General features: G+C 38.5%; 1 protein-coding gene across 3 annotated transcripts in view; it reads left to right on the top strand.

Moving 5' to 3' along the window:
* The first annotated feature begins 293 nt into the window (after positions 1-293).
* Positions 294-23,032, top strand: part of LOC101797884 (connector enhancer of kinase suppressor of ras 2) — a 174,912-nt gene continuing 152,173 nt past the window's right edge. For all 3 annotated transcript variants that reach the window (XM_013092026.5, XM_013092027.5, XM_021266824.4), the window contains exon 1: positions 294-553. In XM_013092026.5, coding sequence (XP_012947480.3) covers positions 487-553 — 67 coding nt within the window. In that variant the 5' untranslated portion in view covers positions 294-486. The remainder of the gene's footprint in view (positions 554-23,032) is intronic.

The following is a 23,032-nucleotide window of genomic DNA, read 5'->3' as shown; positions in this document are numbered from 1 at the left end:
TAAATTGAGTGACAGTCAGCATATTCACAATGAAGCCGAGACAATCTGCTATCAAGTTACAGTAGTGATATTTTCCCCGATGAAGATCCCAGAGCTTGTTGGAATAAAGCTCCTTAAAACTCAGTGCCTGGAATAGCTCCAGCTTGAATTGCTCTCTGTGTAATATAATTTTATATTTGTGCCAGTCTAATAAGTAGATCACTGGGTAGAGGCTTTTGTAAGTAAGTCTATACGTACTGCACCATTTCCTGGCTCCGTGTGCTCCAGTGTGTTGCAGGCTGTGTGCAGTGGGGGAGGTGCCAGAGCTGATCAAGCAGTGTAATTTTATACATTACTGAATCAGTGCAGGAGAAACCTGGAGGGACAAAGCATCATCTTGTCTTTGGACTGCACTGTAAAATCCTCCAGCTCTCTTATCCCAGCCATGCTCTGATACGTTTTTTGCTCTCCTTTTTCTGATTTTGGTGTGAATGATAAAGTGATCCGATGATGGCTCTCGTTATGGAACCTATTAGCAAGTGGACGCCCAAGCAAGTAGTGGATTGGATGAAAGGTACGATCCTTTATTACCATGTATTGTCTGTACTTTGGGTCCTTGCAATTTACATGTCTGCTCCTGTGTTCTTTGTTTTGGGACGAGTTTATGCAGTTCTAATCACCCATATGCTGCTTTGCACAGTAGTTTTCAGAGGCACGACTGAGGAGCGAGGTGGTTTAACCGTACAGCATGTTGGTGGAATTTCTGCCCAGCCCTGAGCAGGGCTCTGATGCATTTGTTGGGAAACGCAGACATAAAGTGTTTGTGTCTCATGACTCCATCATGCCTTGCACAGCGTGATGCTATTATGTTTGGCTGCTTTAAATTTGCCCTGATTAGCTCTGTTTTGCTCATATCAGGTGATCTGATGCAGTGGCTGTGCAGCACTCGTGTGTAGTTTAGGGTGACGCCGGGAGCATGAAGTGCCGGTGGCTGGACGGAGGAATTCTGATCCTTCAGTGACAGGTCCCGCTTTGCTCGGGCTTCCCGGCGCCTCCTGCCCGTGCTGCTGCTCTGCCCAACACCCCGCGGTCCCCAGCCGTGTGTGGGGCGTGTGAGGGGGAATGCACGGGGCTGAGCACAGCCTCGCTGGGGAAACTCTCCCGGATAACTTGGCAGAACGACGATTTCCCGGCACATTTGCAGTTTCACAACACAGCCATAAGCTGTGACATGTTTTGCTTTATAACGCTCAGCTGTGCTACACACTGCTTGCTTCGGAGGGGAGGGTGAGGAATCGCTCACGATGTTAAGTGCTTTAAATTTCTCCTGAGTGGGGGAAAATGTATTGACACGGTAGAAAGCACTGCTGTTATATGCTGCTTCTGATGAGCTGTCTGTCTCGGAGACAAATGATTTCTGCTGTAAGGGCTCTCCATTATATAAGGAAAAGAGGTGCAAATTTGGCTTGTACGTTACTCACAGAAATGATTTCTGAAATGTGATTACTGAACTTACTGGAGGGATGAGCTGGATGCCCACTATAATGTCCTTAAAGGTTTTGGTGCGTTGTCATTCACCAGGGAATGGCTCACATTTCCTTCTGCTGGGGTACAGCTCCATACTTAACTGGAATTGGGCTGCTCATCAGAAATAGCACATTTACAAGCAAACTATTCTTCTACAAGCACGCAGTATTGGGAAGTGAATGCTATCTGAGGGACTGTACGTAGCTTGTAGCTCAGGTGTTTGTCAGCTCGGGTTAACTGGGAGGTCTAAAGCAGGTCGTCAGGATGGATCCGAAAGCCATTAGATGTAGGATTGATTCCCATACTCCAATGCCATTACTTGAAATCAATACCTAATGTATGGGTAGAGCAGAGTTTGCTGATCCACACCTTTATTAGTAGACAGATTGTTATGGTATTTTAGCATATAAGTTAAATTATAATGTAAATTAAATGTCGAAGTGTGTGTAATACTTGTTGCTAAATTTAAAAATACTCCCTGCTACTTTTTTATCCTTTGTGGTATAAACTAATTTCATCTTGGGTAACACTGGCCATAGCATGTGTAGTACATACCAGAGGAAGCAAGAAGATCATACAAACCAAAGGGTTTTAATTATTTTACATATTAAATATTTTAAATATTGACTTGTCTGACAGTTCCATTTCTATACAAAGACGGCATCCTGCACCTATAAGGAAGTCAGCAGCAGACAGCATTGTCAGTTTTTTGCCTCTGGGCTTACGCATAAATATAATGCAATGAACACATTTAAGTAGTCACAAGATAGGGATTTTCCTTGGTAACATGGGTGCTACAAATCCACAACCAGGAAAGTTGCACATCTACCCATTTTCACTGTGCCAGTATTAGAAGCCTCAGTTTTATCCCGATGGTTACTTTTAAACCCATACTTCAATTGTAGGCAAAGAAAAGACCTAACAAGCCCAAATGGAAGCATGCCTAAATTAGTTTAAAACTATGTGGAAATCCCTAACTTCACAAAAATTGCCTAACTGTGGCCACTGTTTCCCTGTAATTTCTGTATATTCTGTAGGTCAGCTCCATTTGTATTCTGTATGCCAGCTCCATTAGCTGTAGTCACTCCTCTAAATAGCTTCGAATGCATTAGAGAGGTCGAAGTCCTGCCCAGGTAGTAATATCCAGTGATAACGTTGCTTTTGCATATGTCATCTATACTGAAAGGTACACTTCTTCAGCAGGTTTTAAAGGTACAGTGAAGACATTTCAGGCAAATTGCCACATTATAAATGTGGCATATTATCTTTACTATAGAAAGCAACATGTTAATAAACAATACATCTAATATGGCAAGCATAATGTACCTTTTTGTTCCTTAAAAATAGATAGTCAGTTAGCCTTATAGGTAAGGGTTGCAAGTTAGACTGTATTTCACAGTGAAATAATCTTTTTTTACTTGCATTTATCAGAATTATTTTAGCTATTATAACTTAGTTTTAAAAGCTGTTAGTACAGTACACAGCTTGAAATTAACTGGTAGTGAGTACCAGCAGCATCTAGTAGTTGGAGAGAAGATGGGAGAAAGACACAGCAATGATGCTAATAGCTTGAGACCTGGCTACCCACCGTGCGTCCTGGTCACGGGGTGCTGTTATCAGCCCAAGCTCCAACCAAGAGGAGACACCCTTCTGTTCTTTTCCTTAAGGAAATGTTACTTGCCAAAAAAAGTAAAACTTACTAGGCTCTAAGAAACATTATTATGACAAGTTGGCATCTTGTATTTACCCATGGCTCCTATCTCAAGAAAGCGTTCATCTGGAATTAAACTTGGGCACCGCATCGGATGTGGTGGACAACCTGAAAAGGCCATGCAAGTCTTCAGAAAATTGATTCATGAGGCTTAGAGAGGATCTGGAAATTAAGGGTTGGGGTACCTTCATACTAAAGAAATTAGTACAAAAATATTTTATAAAGAGAGTGTACAAAAATATTTTGTAAAGATTAGTAAATACACAGCAGAAAGCACTGTGGTAAAAAGGAAGTTTTCGAAGGGGCGATAACATGAATAGAGAAGTTACTTTTAACAGACACTTTCAGTCTATTCCTTTTTTTTTTTTTCCCAAAAAATTTTAAATTTCTGTAAACGGTTTTCACTTCAGAAAATGTGCCAGTATATCTCCTGGTATATATCCATTTTTGTACATAACTCAAATGTTTTCCTGGGGATATGTACTATGCCCTCAAAAATTACTTTAGGAGAAAGAACTTTACATTGCCTTGCTCAACTTCCATTTTGGCACAGCTGGGAAAACAAATATTACCTGTAAAACTTGCAAGTGTATTAATAATCCCAATAGTTTTCAAGCTGGCTCTGTTTTTTCTCTGATTAGCATGTGAGTGTGATTAAATGACAAAAACCACATCAATATTTACATCTGTAATGCTTTGACCTGCAGACTTGGTATACTTGTTGGCCTATGAACCCCTGCACTTGCTCTGAAACTCAAAGACACTCTGCAGTTGCCAGCACGTTATCAGTGAGCACTCCCGAACCAGAGGCCATCTATTTTAATATGTATGTGTGCAAATGGAAGATAATCCTTCCAAATTTGGGGGGGTTGGGGAGGGAGAGGGGAGCTATGCTACCTTGCTCCTGTCTCTCTCTTGCACCTACAGTTATTAGGTGCATGCCGCTTTGTGTTTTCATTGTGAGCAGAACCTACACGGCTTGCTCTGTACTTTCACAAATAACAGCATTTAAAGATTTTGTACTTCCTAAATGAAGCAGTTTACAAGTAGGGCATTTAATGCATGAAGTCTTTTACAGGGAAGGGACACCTGTGCACAGATAAATACTAACTTTCCAAAACAATCCAATGAAACACAATGAAATACAACGCAGTGAAATACAGCTGTGACTTTCAGAGAGTAGAATGTTATTAAACAGCTAAAAATTAAAACAGGAAAACAGTTATTTCTCGAGTACCTGTCAGTAACAATTCCACATGGAGTCCTTTATTCAAAGTCTTGGGGACTGGCTCTGAGGTTTGCCTGCCCAAGCCTCCAAGCCTGCAGTGGAGGTTTCTCTCACAATGCTTCAGATGCTCATTTCACAACTGCAACCAGTTTTTTCTCCTTAAACCTAGAATTTCTCCACTCTCAACAGGAGATGCAGACATGTAAAAAATAAAAATTAATTCAGTTGGTAAACTGATTAACTGTGCTGCACTGATCCTGTGCGGAATAATTATATGTTTAGCTGAAGGGTTTTCCTTAGCATGTAATTCCCTGATTTCAAGCTGGCTCATAAAAGAGAAAGGAAGGGAGGGAGGGGGAGCTGAAAGCAGGGAAGCTGATGACGTGAGAGGACTTGTTAGCATTCACATCACACAGAGGGCTCCGGCAAACCCCTTCGCAGTCTCCTTTGCTTTTCATTAGATCACTACCTGTTCTGTAGCAGTATGTCATGAACAGGGAGTCTCCTCTATTTGCAGAGTGTAATATATAAAATCTTAGATTGTACTGGAGGCACAGCTAAATATTATGATCTACTGCAAAGGCAGCCTTGCAGGAACTGAGCTGGATGATGCTTAGCTGCCTCGATCCCCCTTCGTGACCTTAGAATCCCGTAATGCAAGAACTCGGTTTCACAAGATACAATTTGAAACTTGAGCAGATAACCCAGGTCATACCTTATTTAGAAAAATGTAGGTTTGATAGCATCCTTTTGGTTCTTTCTATAGACAAATAGGATCGGAGGAGAACTGACTGAGAGCCACAAATAGAGATGTCCTCAGAATTAGCACTGAATTTTCAAGCACTGCTAAGGCAAAGGTTTCATCGTTTTCCTCCTACTCACCAATTTCAAAACTGAAACAAACAATCCACTGCTGTGGCTCCCCCGTGGATTTCTGTGTTCTACTAGTACCACGTTTCCAGTTGTCGCTAGGAAGTCATCGAATCAGAGTTGTCTGCACTTCTTCTCCAATTCCTCTTGAAAGTTTCAAACTGTAATACTTTTAGCAATAAAATTTGACAACAACTATGATGAATGTTGTTTTTTGCTAATGAAAAATTAGGGTATCTTAAAAAACAATTTGACAGGCAGAGTTGGTGCTAATAAATACCTGACTGACGAGTCGAGCTCCAGGATTCTCAATAATTAGCCACAAAAGCTAACTTCTCCTGCAGTGATGAGGGAGTGGCACAGAAATGGAGAGAAAAAAAGAAAGAGAAGAGTGAGGTGGGAAGGCTGGATAGCTGGGGCCCTGGGGAGTTGGGGTTTCTGCTCCAGCTGCCGCCCTACTTCCAGCAGCAGCTCTTGCACCACACGTTTTGGCCTCTCTCTAGGGCAGCACCAACACCGTGGGTTTCCAGAGCTTTGCTGTGGGCAGTGCCCGAAGTGGGGACCTACCTGCCTGCTGCCTGCAGCAGCTTGCTGCCGAAGCCACTGGCTTTTTCCCTCTGCTCGGTCTTAATCCTTGCTCATCAGTGATCTGTGCAGTTAAAATCTCAGGTGTCTACGACCAGTTATATTTCTGAACGAACATTACATTAATCATCACTGCTTTCTCTTTTTTAACAGTTCCCTCAGACTGTTAACTGCAGGTCTGTTCTTACATACACGTATGGATCTGTACGAACAGCAAGTATGAGAATGAACTTGGTCTCTCAGCTTTGTATTGCGTGAACTGCCACAGAAATGTAATACCGAGCAAGAGGAAATACCCATTATTTCATGCTGGTATCGTAGCACCTGGTTCAGCCTTTTGTACCTTTAGTTTCTGCTATTAACCTGAGTCAATTACCTCATCCAAAACTGAAATAGAACAGGAGTAGCAAATGAGAAGGAACTTCGAAGAAGCCGGGATAAGGTCCGCAGTTTATAACACAGACCCAAAGGGATAATCAACAGCTAGAGTCAGGGAGTACAGTGTTAAAACAATGCTTCTGCCCACGTCGAAAAGACAGCTACATGCTAAGCTATTTGATCTAAAAGGCCAGCAGAGCACACCTCTGTTTGACAACTTTGTAATGTGAGTGATTAAGATCAGATTTCAAGAATCAGTTTCCTAACATAGGTATGGTTAAGCATTGGAACAAGCTGCTGAGTGGGTTTGGGCATTTCCTTTACACGAGGTTTTGAACACAGCTAAGAGCACTAAGACAAATATCCCTCTGCAATGGTTTCTGTACCCAGCTGTCTGCAGAACAGCCTAACGCCTTCTCAAGGCTTCTGCCAGGTCAGACAAGAGCTTGTGATGGTTTCTTACATGTGTATGACTCTCATCTTTGAAACATGTGAAGTACTCTCAGAGAGACTATAGCTCTAGCTTCCTTCTGGATATTTCATTGTCTGTACTCTCCAGAATACCTGTGTAAGAAGAGTATCCTACCTGCAGACATAGGTAGGTGCCTGGGATGGGTCTGCATTTCAAATATTCTGAGAGGGATTGTCAATGGGAAGGTTGGGTCAAGGAGCAGCTGCACATTGCTTAGGAAAGAACATGAAAAAAGTCATACAGCAACTGCCATCTAAAGTTCAGGGTCTCAGCTCACTATATCTCAGAAAGGAAGTGTGGCCAGGTGAGTTCATGATGAACAAGGATGGTATGAGAATGCATCGGTGTTACCTTCAGTATCTTTAATTTTTAAATTTCTCTTTCATTGCCTTGATTTTCTTTAAATTCACTTTAATTTTCTTCTAAAACATTTGCATAGCACTAAGTATTTATAAAAGTCCCTGGCAAAAAGACCTGGCAAGGATGGCATGGCTCTATCACATTCTGCCTACGTGGAATCTGAAGAAAGCTGCAGTCAATACTGACCGTACATTGCAACTAAGCAGTCGGTCCACCCGTCTGGTTTTGACAGGTTTAATCTTTCTTACATTTCTATTTATAATGAAGGAAAAAATGCATGAGGCACAATAAATATTACAACACTTTCAAATGCCAGGAAAGCAAAAAGTATGTTACAATTTGTCCTGAGGTGTTTTAAGCAATAGTTTTAACACCTAGAAGGGATAAAAAGCAAAAAAAAAAAAAGGAGAGAAGTTCTGCTGGTGAAGTAAGTGACATTGATGATACTAAATGAAGCACTGCACTACTAAACTGTTAAGTTTAGTAGTTTATGGTATGGAATATTGCTGAACAATGATGTACATTCATTGTCTCCATCCAGCTTAATTTTGTGGTTATCTTCTAAATGCTGCTTCTGCAGTTTACCTTTCCAAATAAATCTGAAATGTTCCAGTGATACCCTGATGCTATGTACTGATGACAGGAGTTGGAAAGATGGAGCGCAGCGAGTTATCATTATAGGAATCAGATAGAGGAAAAAATTGTAAGGTTGTATTTGTGAAGAGCTCTAGTGATGATTCAAAATGAAATTATTCCTGATTAACTAATACTCAAATGGCTCCCAACAAGTATCCTTGTTGACCTTCTATAGTGATGCACTCGGAAAAATTCAAGGCCAATGCAAATTTGGTTTTCCCTACTCGAATTCTTCAGCAGCTGTTTTCCAGTAAACATGAATTATAAAAAGACTGTGGTGCATTTTAGTTATTGCGTGGGTGAGGTTTAAGATAAAAATGTAACAGATGCTAATTTTACAAAATACACTCAGCTCTATACCCTAGAAACATACCCACCATTTTCATTCTAAGCATCATGCAAAGGCTACAACAAATCTACAGATTTTAGGAGGCACTAATTGTGTCTTCTGTAACTGAACTGAAACTACTACAACTACAGAAAGGATTAATTTGACACATCTGCTTTTTAGTTTATATGGAAAACTACCTGTTTGAGTTCAGACAGACAGTAGTGTCATCAGCCTGACAACTCAGACATAGCAATTATCACTTGAATGAAAAGCATGTTACAGCTCTCTCTCTCTTCACCAGCTTCCTCTGCTCTCTTTTCTTCTCCCTCCCCCTGTTTATTCATATTATTCCCTAGCAGTATGTTTCTTGCCTCTTTCATAATCAGATGGAGAGTAAGCATCAGACTGTGAAGTACTTCATTCATTTAATGCTGAAAAATACTGGCTCTGGGTTTATGTATCTTAGGGAGTAGGGGGTTGCAGTGATCTAGAAGTGAAAAATCCAGAAGAGAGTAATGAAGGGAGAACAAGGGGGAAAAAAAGAATAGAAAAAACAATGTGGCAATGGTAAAATCCTTTTCTCCCCTCTCCCCAGTATTCACCAGCCAGTGCCTGGACCTGCACAGGAGTTTTTATGGTCCTGTAGGACAGAGTTCTGGCGGTTTACTAAAAACCACAAAGCTCAGCTGCTGTGCCGTGCTGCCTGTCCTGAAATGCAAATACTCTTCCAAAACAACAGAGACGTGTCCATACTAAGCATTAGCAGATAACAAAAAACAAATGTCATCAGCAAGTTTTGATCTCAGGCTTGGCAAAGCAAAGACGGATCTGTCTATTGCAAATGTGTGCAATTCCATCCAAGTATTCTTTTATAACCAGAGGTCTACCACTATGACAGCCTCATATTGCTTGCAGAAAGTTAAAAATTTCCTACTTGGGTAAGAAAAACCTGCCTGAAGAGCCCTAGCACAACTTCTGGTAGCCTTAAGGTGGAGCTGAAAGAAATCCTATGTTAATGTTTCATTAGCTGTACATTAAAATCCACAGTGAATGTTAAGGATCTTCTCACTTCTCTTTCAGACTGAAATTTTGCTTCCCTGAGCGGTGGTTCAACAACAATACCAACTTCCCAAGTTCTCTGCAATGGGTAGAGACATCTCTTGTACGAAGCAGGGGTGTGCTGCAGTGGGCACACTCCTAACACTAGGAAGGACACACGTAGGCAGCTGTTATTGATCACTCAGCACGAACAACGAGCTCATATTGAAAATGTCCTAAATTATAGAACACTAAGGAGAGATTTTAATTGCCCATTGTCAAGAGATTTTAATTGTTCATTGCCAAGCCACACTGAGAATTTTCCTTAGTTATGCAGAAAACAACTTCATAATTTACAGAGGAAAAAGGCATTCAAAGCAGAGAAGAAACACTTTGAACCCTGCATTTGAACCATATAATTGGAAGAAACTAGTAGACAAATGTACGAGAAATTCAGAACTAGTAGAGAAGTTTAGAATATTTGCTAATTGAATTTCCTATAAAAAGAAATGGATCCACTTAGTGCAGTAGTCAGAGATGATGCATTTCCAGAAAGAAATTTTGGAGACTGAAGAGAATTAGCGAATAATGCATCAAAAATACAACAAAGAATTAATTGAAATAATAAAACAGAGAAATTATAACCATAAATAGAGAAAGAAGAAATTTTCATATAGGTAATAAAAAGACTCTTAAGGGATTAGTTTAGATAATTTCAAATTTCTGATAAAAATGGAGGAAAACACTTACTGAGACTTTCCAAAGTGGACTTAAAAACACTAGGAAATGTGCTGAGGAAATCATCATTCACTGAAAGAAAGATGGGCTGGGATATCTTATCTGCTATTTCTTGTTTCTCTGATAATCCTCGGGAAAAATTATCAATAGCTTTTGTGGTGACAGCAGAAGTAATGATGTGCATACCAGCAATGAGGAAGTGTTTTAACCAGAAAAGAAATTGCTCAAATGATTATCAAAAAAAAAGTGGTTTAATTCAGCCTCTGAAACATTCCAAAAAGCCATCAAGATTACTTAAAACATGGAAAAAAAAGTTTTCCTAACCCCTGTCATTGTCAGTTGCTCTTAGGTCATTCTCTCCACTGCTAAGTTCCACAAATTTTATGTATTTAAAGGTAGTTCTGTAGTTCTTTCTTTAGTAAGGCTTCCTTTATGAGTTCCTTTAGTAGAAAAATATTTAGCAGCTTTACTCTTAAAATATTTTGTACTGTTACATTGTCTTTTATGAACAACTTTTGCAATAAAAGGATGTTGATATATGAGGAAACTTGGCACTCCTTATAAATTAATTCAACATAAACCTTGGCATTTTTGAAGGTATTTAAGTACCTCCTGTATGCTTTTGACAGGTCTCCAGCTTTCATGACATGTCCTGGCAGAAATTCAATGTGAACCAAAACTGTTTGGTTCTTCTGTGTTATGTCAGTCTGTCCTGCTGATTGCAGGGCATATGAAATTATTCACTCCAGTGCCTTGTTTCCCCCCCCCCCCCCCCCCCATCTAATGCCATGCTTAATTTGAACTGCTGGAATTCTCATAAAATTTGTTCTTTCAAATGTCATTAATATCCCATTTTTGAGGTGAAACGATGGACAATTTATCAAATTTTTGTTTGCAGACCGGTAAGCTGTCACATAAAAGGACAATGTCACCAGCAAAATTAAACCTCACAGAATGCCGTTAAGCTATGTAATGCCATCCTGGAATAGTCTGCGCTTGTTCTTATAATGAAACCATGACAATGGTGAAAGAGCAGAGGCAAATAATCTGCATCTATGGTTAAGCTTAGTAGGCATTCATGCAAGCTTGAGTTAAGTTTATCTGTGCAAGCCACATTCTGGATTACTGTCTTAATGCTGTTGAAAATGTTTAATGAAAATGATTAAGAGCAGGCCACGATTATATACAAAATTCATAAATTACATGAAATACTGGAACATGCATTATAACTTCACAGCAGTTCAAGAAACACCAGAATGAATCATGATGGACTAATCAGACCATCACTAATAAATAGGGAACCGATGGATTTCTGTACTCCACAGCTACTATCTCCAAAACAGGGTACTGAATCTCCATATCTAAGCATTGCCTAAATGATATCTGAATCTGCATTTATGAGTTTTGTGCAGATAAAGAACAGAGAAGGTTTCTCAGAAACCAAACCAAACCAAAAAAAAAAAACAGCAAACAAACAAAACCAGTGAATATGCTAAAATATTGGCCAACTTCTTACTCTAAATAAGTATGTTTTGTAAAGGGAACTGTGATTCATCACAGAGTGGAAAATGAAAAAGGCTTCCGAACTACATCCAAAAAGTACAGAGGAGATTGAAGGCAAACTTATTTTGTGTTGTTTTGGTCTGAAGGTCATTTCACCACTTTCTGTAGGCAAGATTATTCAATAAACTTGATTTACACGTCTAGATAGCCACTTGAGCTCTGTGATAAATTCACATGACGCCTCGAAATTACTGCAAGCTGCCTATGTGTACTTAAAAAAAGCATGTGGTCTTCCTTAAGGTCCATCCCAGTCTTTTTATCTGTACAAATCTCAGGAAAGGGGCATTATCTGAGACTTTTACTGAAAACTTAGAAATTCAGTTGTATTCATAGACTACTGATGCACTATCCTCTGTGCTGCTTTCAGTCCAAATGACTGTCAATAGCACTTGACCACTAAAGTGGCATAAGAAGAGCTTGTTTTGTTATTAAGTTTTCTGTAGTAGATCGTCCTAAAGCTAACTGCCATTGAGTTCATATTAGGGAAACTTGCACACAGTGAGACATGGCCCACAAAAATCAGGCTAGTAAATGAGAGACAACTATGTACAGTGAAATCAATTATTACAGCGTAGCGTTCTTTTTACAGTAACGTCAGTATATCCTGCACACCGGCTGCTCTGGGTAAGGTGATAAAACTGATCAAGCAATATAATTAAGAAATGCTCTCAAGGGACACTTTAGTTCACAGTACCATCATGCACTGGTGTATTCTCTTTTCTTATTTAACAGGTATAGTGATCTGTCAAGAATTCTTCTGATATATCCAACTAGCGACTAGTAAAGACGCAATGCTTATTAAAGCCATACCTACTTCCAGTGTTCCTTGTCTTCTGTTTTGCTCCTGCGCAACTGCCGTTTCCACCTCCTGTGTTTTAACTCATTGGTTTGACTCTAAAAATCAATAAATGCTAACAGACAAGGAGTATAATGACAAGAGCTGAAAAAAGCCTGCGTAGAAAACCATTTAAAGAAGGTGTAGTAGTCTAGTGCAGCTATGGGCAAGTGCACATACAACTTTCAATAAAGCAAACATCCACAATTGCACAATTACATGGGTTAATGAAAGTCCAAAGTACCGCTTGAGTACAGATGCACTTGCTCTGGTTTGTAGATATATCAGACTGGAAATGAATGTACTGGCCTAATAAAGATGATGTTTATGATTCAGAAAATGATCATTTTTCTCAATCTGTATTAACCGAAGTCATCATGGTGGCTTTTGCATATCTACGCTGATGAAAGTACATGCTCATGTGATCTAAACTGAGATTCCAGCAGCCTGAGCTATTAGAAAGCAGTCAAAATGCTTTTAAAAATGATGTTAAAATGTGAACCTTTAACTACTTCTGTTGAAAACTAGAAGGTAGATTGTGGTGTCTCTTCTCACTGTCTGTATTGCGTGGTTCACTTCTGTCCTAAACAGCAATCACAGGTTGGTCCACAGCTGGCATTTCAGATAAGGATAAAATTGTCCTTGTGCAGCTTTTACAACACTGCTTAACGCTTTTGAGATGAGAGGCACTATGCAAATGTAGGATCATTATTAGCATCCTGCTGCTTGTTAGGTTCTTCTCTTTTTCAGATCAAGTAACCTAGATCAAGGCAGTATTTACTATCAAACAGTAATGGTAGCATCATACACAGTGCTGTTTGGGGAGTCCTAGAGCTTTTTTGGGCTTTGGTGTATCCCGTATAGCAGTATTTCACCACAGAACTCTGCTTTTACATGGTTTGAGACATTTTCGGATTGCTAAAAAATGCCCGCAATGACAGGTGGAGTTGGTAGGGACTGAAAGAGGACTTAGTTCAAACTAAGTATGATGCAGATAAAGGTTCTGAGCTTGACGGGTAATAAGTATTTCAAGAGCAACAATTCTAAATAATGACAGGGAGAAATGGTGAAATGCAAGGAAATGGCAGGTATTACCGTTAGCCTCTGTAGCATGCGAAAGTTATAACATTTCATTTCGGGTGCTTGTACTTCAGAGCCACGATCATTGCTCCATAGCGCAGGGAAACTGCTTTAGGAAGTAAGACCTGGCCAGCAACTGCTTTGCTGGGGAAAGCACAGCTTCGAGACTGACATGGATTTCTGCACACATACAGCCCATTAATCAAGGGAAAAATCTGAAGCGTATTATTCATCATACTTGCTGTGTTTGGACTCCAAGTGATGAGAATTAAAATAACGATCTTGACTATTATTATTAAGTAATATGAAATGGTTTCTCTGAAGGAAAAAATATGATTGGGTCTGTGAAGGTTCAGACAGCTGGTACAAGCATATGGGTTGGGAATCATTAGCTAATTGTTACAAAAATAAAACAAAAATGTCTTTTTAATGACAGAATCAAGGCTTTCAGGAAGCTGCAAGTGCTTTCTTCTTGAATGAAAGCTCCTTACTATCCCTGCTATGCCTTGCAGCCCTCTGAAAGCATATGAACAATTCAACTACAGTGCTTGTCAAGTTAGAGGTTACTTATTTTGAAACACATTCAAAGTAGAAAATAACTTCCATATCTGTTGTCAAAACTAATTTTCAAAAAAAACCGTTTTATGCTGCCCTGATTTTTGTATGGTGAATTGTCTTCTAAGTGTGGGTATGTTCTGGGTTTGTATTGCATGGCAGTGTGAAGTCCTGGTACAAATGTGCTTCGTGTGAATGTAGTTAATATAGTTAATGTGTTAATATGTGTAATTAATATTAGTTCGTGTGTTAATATAAGACGTGTTACAAATGCTCAGGTGAGTTATTAGAAGAAATAAATGGGTACGTGTCTTAAGGTAAGCCAGGGAAAGCACAACAGCTATATTTTGTATGGCCCAACAAGAAGCCTGGTGAACTAGGGAAAAGGAGAACAAGGAGATAGCTCTGGCACAGCTCCTGAATGTCTCTGCTACCTGGAGAGAGTCTCTCCTATGGCCATTCTTTCCTGTCTTGTGCTAAAGGGACAGACGACCTCTCATTCCAGATGCATGCAGCATGAGCATAAGGAAACTTGATTCAGTAATATCTGCTGATTCTTCACCTAGTGATACTGTGCTGAGCTACCTCTAAGTCATGACGGAGAACCCTTTTCTTGCTGAAGCCCAAAGAACCCCTCCAGACATCTCTGATAGGTCACACACTAATCCATGCCTCAGCATTGAACAGGAATCATGCAGAGAAACAAAATCACATAGTCTGGTCATCATAAGCCAAGTACTTTGTGGACCACAGCCTCTGGGAAAATATATTATTTCTCTGTTCCTTTTTTAATGCCTTTTGATTTCATCTTTGATTCCGTTAAGCTAAAACATCTTCACAATTTATTCAACAAATATGACTTGCTGCTATCTTCTATATTCTAGTAATTTAAGAAAAAAAGCCTTGGGCTGCATAGCATTATTAACATTGAGAATGCCTGCTGTTTCTCAGGTATCTGTCAGCTCAGCATAAGGAAAAAGCTAATTATGTTAAGCAGGTCAGTCAGGAAGAAATCTGAAATTCTCCATAGCAGTTACAAATCAGTGTCCATTGACTTCACCTGAAATTTGCCACTGAAGAGATACATGGCCAAAACAAGAATGCAGTGTTTAAAAAAAAAAAAAAAAAAAAAAAAGGTTCTATTTAACAATGTAATCTCATCAGACTTGAAATTAAAGCATTGCATGCAAATCAAGGAGTTGATTTGCATAGGATGAGAAGGATGGTGAGGGAAAAAAGATGTGAATAAGAGAAAATAAATGGAAAGTACATGGGTAGGTAACCTCTTTCTTGGTACAAGGGTTTTCTCCTTAAAAGGTGGACAAGAATTAAAGAAAAATTTCCAGACACTGGACAAGAAATCTTAAATAATTATACTATGATATATTCTGTATTTTTATGAAATATTTATTAATTTTAAAAGGCTTAAGTTACACTTCGGGTTGTCAAATACCTTGGAATTCAAAAGCATTTAAATACTACAGTCAAATTACTTTTAAAAAAGATCAGAAAATTCTATAAAAGTATTAATTTCCTGTGTCATGTGGTACCAACACAAATTTTAATGAAGTGAAATGTTAGTATCCATTTATTACCATTTTATTTCTTTTGAAGGATTCAGCAGGTTAGGTGATTTTACTTTGCAGCACTGCTTAGTTTAGAAATGACATAGGATGAATACTTGAATGCAAAACAAGTTTTCCTGTTTGAAATAAAAAACAGAAGCCTTGTTTCAATGCACTGAAATGACCTGAGAGTAACAGAAACTTTTGTTTACGTATTTGAGTAGGTTATATGAAGAGTGTTCCTAATAGGCTTATATGGTTACTATTTGCATTGCAGATTAGTCCAAAAGACAAAAGTCTGTTTACAGCAACTTCCTCCTGCATTAGTATTTGGATCCACTTATCCCATTAGTAAATGGCTGCAAGACAGCAAGAGATTTCCAGAAACTCCCATAGGAACCGACTGATTTCTGCATGACCATTTAGTAGTGAATTTGGTTTTGGACCATCCCTAAATGCATGCAGATAGAAACAGAGATGCAACCTTCCATTTCAGTGGCACTGGAGGAAACAGCAAAGTTACTAGCAAAACAAAGCAGAGCCTCAGATAAAATGTGTAATAAAGAGAAAACTCTACTACAGTCTATGGCAAAGTGCAGCATCAAATTAAATCAGCAGTTAGAATAATATTTCTAGATGTTAATAAGTATATTGCAATGGACTATTTAGTAATGAGAGTACATATTTATGAAAAAGCACTTACAGGGAAAGGATGCCTCATTGTCCTACCACTTCTACCTCTGGAAATCACCGGTGTATTTTCACTGTAAATCATTGCATCAAGCTGCCAATGGATTTCTGCACTGTTTACAAAAACTGCTTACAAAAATCTTTGGTTTGGAAAGGATTCCTTTCCTTTGGAAAGGAATCCTTTCTCATTCAATGTAAAGGAAATTCCACTTCAGTTTTTCATGTCAGATTATTGAAACTGCTTTAATCAACAACATCAACATCACCTGTACAGAATGGTCCATTGAAATCAGCGGGACCACCTGCAGAATGTGGTACTATTGAGGATATTAATGTTTCTATGAACAAGCACACTTAACAAATGGACAGTTTGCTGGAAGTGAGGTGCCCCAATGGCGAAGGCACTTTTTATCTTTTGAAAGAAGACTTAATGTAAAATTTGTAAACTTACTGAGCCAAGAAAATATTGGCTCCGTGAACCTATAAAGCTCTTGTGGTGATCATTTGTCTGTTCCTGTGTACCTTCAGACACCTATAGGCTTAGCTTGGCTGTAATCCCATAACTAATTCGAGCAGAAATTCTTTTACTCCAGAAAACTCATTTAATAGTGGTTTTACAGTATTAGTTTTTGTTTGTTTGCTTTTTCAGCTGCATTAGTTCACATTTTCAATGCTTGAAGAGAAGAATCAGATCTTCAGAGCTAAACTTGCACGCTAAATGATGCATTAGACATACACTTTTTTATTTAAATATATTTTACCTGAACATTTCTATTAGGCAAAACAACCTTGTGTTTATTTTTGGGTGCAAGCAAAGTTTTCCAAAAGCAACAATATTCTAAATATGCCTTACATTGCTCCAGCCCCCCCAAAAAGATGCAGAAACAGAAAAAAAGAAAAAAAGAAAAAAAGAAATAAAAAAAGAAAAGCTAATTCAGTTAATAAAAATGATTAACTGTGCTGCATTGATCGTGGCCAGGCTCATTATACATTTAGTTTCAGGTTTTCCCTAGCAGGCAGTCCCCGTATTCAAGCTGCCTTGAAAAAGGAGGGAGAATAGAAAGTGCAGCAGGGAAGCTGATGACGCCAATGGGCTTCTTAACATTCACATCACACAGGGCTCCGGCAAACCCCTTTCAATCTCCGTGCTTTTCATTAAATCACTACCTGCTTTGTAGCCGCTTCTCTCAAGCAGCGATTCTCTTCCATTTACATAACATAAACGCTAGCAATGTGCTAAGTATCTGTGGGATTGACATGCATACGGGCTCCTTTGATGTTATCCTAAAAAAATTCATGGCAGGAAATTCAGAAAGGAGGAGGAGCAGGCTGAGGAAGACATCAAAAAAGACAGACAATTCTGGAACATTGTGTTTGGACAGCCAACTCTTTTGGAAAGATGTAGCTGGGTATTTGCAATATACTTTGTTACCCTGTGGAAAGCATTGGCCCAGAATGCTGATAATTTTCAAAAGGAGAAGATGCAAAGATCAAACAAACATCAAAACAAACAAAGAAAATCTCTCCTCAAGCAGTATGTACACTAAGCCAATAATGTAGGCACCACAAAGGAGAACTACAGCAAAATGAAAACTCCCCTGCAACAGAGGGCTATACCAAAGTTCTGACTGTCCTCATCTCCAGGAAAACGCTTCAGTCTTCTCTTTTTATATACCCTTTTTGCCAGGAAAGGTGGATTTTTTTTAGACAGAAAGTTATTCTAACAGTAGAGCACACAAACACACAGAAGCGGAGAATCATATCCTCACAACCAGTCCTATGCGCAAAAATATTTGTTTTAGTAATTTAATAGAGTATAAAAAAAAAAAAAAAAAGTGCTTACTTTCCTGCCAATTATGCACTGCATAGACCTTTAAGAGATAAATAAAAGTATACTCAGTGTAGGACATGAACAGAGTATGTAAAGTCTGTCATATCTATCTTGGTACTCTCTGCATTACAGATTTTAATTCATTTATGAATCTGGAGGAGGCACTCTTTGCGTTTCAGTTTAAAGCAGGCCACTCAGCCTAACTCTTTTTATTGAAGAAGCATGTATACTACTTTTTTTCCTGAATTCAGTCTCCTACGGAATTCAGTTGAAGCCAAATTAGCTCTTGTAATCACAAAGTTCGTACAGGCCTTCAGAAGTACAAAAGGCTGGAGTGAATTCTGCTCAAAATCATAGTTTTTTCCATTTTCTTGGACCATGGCAAGAATCTCATCCAAGGCAAGGTTTGCATGAGAACAAATCCTAATAAACACATGTGATTGCTCTAAATATACAAAATATAAACAGGATCTACACTTTGCAAAAGAGGAATGCTCTTACAAGCATAAAAGTGATACCACAAAGCTATAGGGAACAACTAGAGCAGAAATCAATATATGCAGCAAGTAGGCTTTTAGGAATCAAGCTGCTAAAAGAAATGACAGAAGGGTCATGAGGGGAAGCACAGATGAACAACTGCTATACAAAACAACTCATCTGTATTGAGAATCACAAAACTGATTCAAAATATCAGAGATCAACACCCCTCAGAATTGTACAGTATCTGGGATCCCAGTGTATGATTTCTCTGATGGTTCCTCCAGGCACTGATGCAGACACCTGTGGTTGTCCCTTACAGATGACAACTACATGGAGGCTCAGTTCAGAAAAGATGACAGAATGCACTTTTCTGTATAGGTTTGATAGATACATCTTTTCCTAGATCTTACAGGCTCCTGACTGACCACATCATTTATCAATTCCAGAAGAAAAAATAACAGATTTAAAGGCAACCTTCTGTACAATTATAATCCAGCTGTACGATTTTCTGTGAAATGCTGGCTTGGAAAACAGCATTGTTTACTTCAGACACATCTGTTGCACCGTTGTGGTCAGTCGCTCTTACTGTGTATCTACATTGTCTTCACTGTGGTGCTAGTTCAAAGCCAGGCTCATTCAGGAACATTTACAATTCAAAAAAGGACTGGAGTAGCACAGAGGAACTGTGTTACCAGAACTCATTGCGTTACTAATGTGACTGTCAGCAACTTTCCAGTGCCAAACCTAGCACCAAACTGGGAGCGTCTGGTTATCACAGTATTTTCAGCAACTATGGAGTAAGCATGGTTCTTATTTAGTAATACACTTGCAACTAAATTTGAATGGTGAGATCCTCAAATAAATCTAGGATCATTTAAGAGAACACTTTGCAGAAGGTTTTACAGCTGCAGTCATAATGTAAACTGGATATTTAGTTGCTTCCTGTTTTGATATTTGGTCAAGAATGGCATGAGAATTTGTGGAACCGAGGACTTTCATATATTGTGCAGAGGAATCTATGCTAAACTGACCCATAACTAACAAAAATCAAACTTTTTTCTCCCTAACAGTTAACTGTTAGCATTTTACAGACTCAATATTTCTTGTTTAATTTCACAAGTACAATTTGAACAATTTTCAGAATACAGACTCAATCTTTTGGACCAAAAATCACCTTTTCCATGAAGAGGACTTCAGTCTGAAGAAATACCTGTGATACAATGCTCCCTGGTGGCATTTGGCTCATCTGCCTGGAAAATTAAAATTGATTTTGCTTACAATTTAAATTACCAAAGTCATCACATTACCAGTTTGGCGGTTATGATAACTTTTACTGAATTCATTTTAATCTCAAAAAGAGTATTTTTTCTTTATTCCCTAAACAAGTTCCTTAGAAAGACTTTTGAATCAGGCTGCTGGCAAAAAATGAAGTAATGCTTCAGACATCAGTATTTATTTTTTAGTTAAATTTATCCTTTAGGGAAAAAAAAAAAATGAAGGTACAGCTCACTGCTTAAACACTGTAGGTCTAAATGTTAAGTATGAAAGCTGAAAGACCTCCTTTTCAGTTTTACTCACTTTAAATTTAAAACTTGTTTAGATGGTTCTTGACCAGTTAATTTGTCTTGACAGATCCAAGGGTCACGTTTAGTTTATCCCCAAGGTGCCTTGTTCTTTAGGAGAAAAAAAAGCATTTTTCTCATCCACTTCCCTTATTTGTATAAATAACTTCAAAATCATAGAAATAGCAAGAAATAGTCTTAAATAAAATAAAATATTTTTACCTCCCTAAGTGTTGCCTTGAAGATCCCCTGATGGTCAAAAAGACCATTGAGTATATACATAATTATCTTTGACCACAAAAAGTGAGACTAAGTTAAGGGCACGGTAAAAGTCTGAGTCAATGATATTTCTATCCACTCTGATAAATGGATTTATGAAAATCACTAAAAGAAATTAGTCCTAAAAAGTCATATTCAATTTAAAAATAATAAAATAGTTAATAATCCTCGAACATTGCATTCCTTTTCTGAATTCTTTTTTCTTTACAACGAGCTATTTATTCCTACAGTGTTCAGATTTTTTTTTTTTTTTTTGGCCTTTAAACTAGGCCGATGCAATTACAGACATGCTAGCACAATATGAATTGACCCAAAAGCAAATAAGTTTGTATTTGTCCAAGTTGTCCACCGTGGTCTTCAGCATGCAAGAATAATAACTATTTTCAGTTTTTAATTCTCTCTTTCCAGTACAATTCTTCCACTTCAGAGGTGGGATGCTACTGTCTTTTCCTTTTTTTACTACATGCTTAATAAATTCCTTTCTCCAGAGCTTCCTTTTCCCCAAATAATCTGAAACCAAATGAAATCAAAGCAAGCAAAATATGTTAAAATATGATATGTTTATGTCTCTATCTTATTTGCCTAGCTTTATTTTCTACCTTGTATTATACATTCTGATGTGATTAAACTGTATTCCAGAAGTTTAGGTAAAAGAAACTCCATTTCAAGGGTCTGATAACTTTTCTGCACCAGGCTGAGGTAGGTTGATGGTACTTGCCTATCAGCCATTAAACTTCCATAAATCTATCTATAGTATCTACCTAGTTTGTTGCAATTGTTAGCATTGCACAAAATGTAATTATAAAGGCCTGCTTATTTTGTTGGTATTTACTTTTTTTCTCAGAAACAGATTTTGATTTGCTCCTTTCAGGTATTTGAATGGGATATGTCTTTGTGCAAATAGCACTGTTTTAAATATACAACCAAAATTACGTGGCTCTAATAAACTATATCTTAATGATTATGTTTGCAAAATAGGTCCCAAACTAACACTGAACTACACTCAGGAAATACAAGCGATCTGCTGTTGAGGTATAAATCTGATATCCTGAGCATATAGAAACATTTCTGTTGTAAGAGCAGAGGAGATCCTGATGGTTACAAACCAGTGCTCCCTGTAGCCTCCAGAAAGCTGCTCTAAAAAGATTCAGCCTTCCTTTTACTGTCCAATAAACTAAGAAATCTGTGAGGGGACAGTTCAATAAAACTCTTCTTTTCGCTGCCATCTCAAGCTTGTTTTACCAAAGCAACAGCTGTCATCACTGATGATCTTAATGGTATAATTAGCTTACCTGGTGCATATATAAATGAGACTTCAGGAAACCAACACTGGTTTCAGGTAAGTGCTGTATGTATCAATGAAAACTATACCACCTTGTACTACTTTCTTTTTAGATTTTTTACAACCTCTGTTTAACAGAAGATGTATTTTGTTCTCAGATAAAGTACATGTTCTGATGCAACCTGCTGCACTTGAAATTACAGATCAATTTCTGCACTTGAAAATGGAAGGAACGGAGATTTCAGCAAAACGGGGACACGAACAAGCTATATAAAGCTGTAATGCATTATGTTTGTTTCTTTTGTGCCATTGGTACTTATTTATGCCATATAAAAATAACAGACGGTGGGCATGAGACCTGTGGAAGAGCACGGAAATTGCTGCAGAAGGCTTCTCCCTGCCAATTGCCCCCAGTGCCTGGCTGTGATGGGATGCTGGGACCACAGCCCCAGGGTCTGCTGGAACACTGGCACCACCAGGATGCCTGAGGCTTCTCTGAGATTACTTCTAGACCCAGGAAAATGTATATGTGAATTCAGCAGAAATCGCCTGTTTATTTCACCCTGTATGCTTGTCCATTATCACATTCATTTTTAATAATTATGTAATAAAATCATTGAAGTATGCATGAGTGTTGAGTAACTGGGACTAAACTTTTGTCATGCCTGAAGGTGGAAGGGCCTGGAAATTTTGTAAAACACATTCGACAGAAGACACATGGGTATGTGTTATAAAACACACATGGACATTCAGTTAATTCCCAGATCTCCAGGACAAACAAAAGCTCTTAGGTAAAACTTGGTCCTTATCTTCATATGGACATCAGGTGCATAACAGACTGGACATTTTTGATGGATACAAAAGCTTATTCTCATTAAATAATTTACAATCTTTATATATAAAGATAGTATTGCACACTAAATAATGCTGATGTATTACATTTACAGCAACAAGATCATGCCAGGAAAAGACACTTTGAGTTAATGAAACTCATATGAAACCATATGGCCTGAGCACGATTTTCCTTAAGATTTCTGTTCCTGTGTAATCTATTAATGTGCACAACCTTTGCATATTTTGTTGTGCTAAGGTATACTGTATTGGATATGGAAAATACAATAGAGGGTACAGTTAAAACATAATATGGTTTAGAAATTGGATCGCTCAGTAAGCAATTCCTGCCTCTACAGTTAATTTCATTTTCCCCATTTGGAGAGAAGGGACTAATGAAGCAATTCCACAGCCAAACACACAGCAATATTTCTGTATTCCTTCCAATTTGGGATGGGGAAAACCAAGGCCGCAGCTTTACCAGTCAGATCGCAGGCAGGGGGAGACAGAGGTGAAATTCAGGGCTCCCTCACCTCAGAGCTGTCCCTGAGGGTGTGACATGGATGTCCCCAGCCACCAAGGCATCACAGAGACCCAGCAAAGAGCATCGCAGCCAAATTTCATCA

Source organism: Anas platyrhynchos, chromosome 10 (assembly GCF_047663525.1).
Source record: "Anas platyrhynchos isolate ZD024472 breed Pekin duck chromosome 10, IASCAAS_PekinDuck_T2T, whole genome shotgun sequence".
Classification (NCBI taxonomy): domain Eukaryota; kingdom Metazoa; phylum Chordata; class Aves; order Anseriformes; family Anatidae; genus Anas; species Anas platyrhynchos.
Note: the sequence above shows the minus strand (reverse complement) of the source record. Positions and strands in the feature narration are given on the sequence as shown.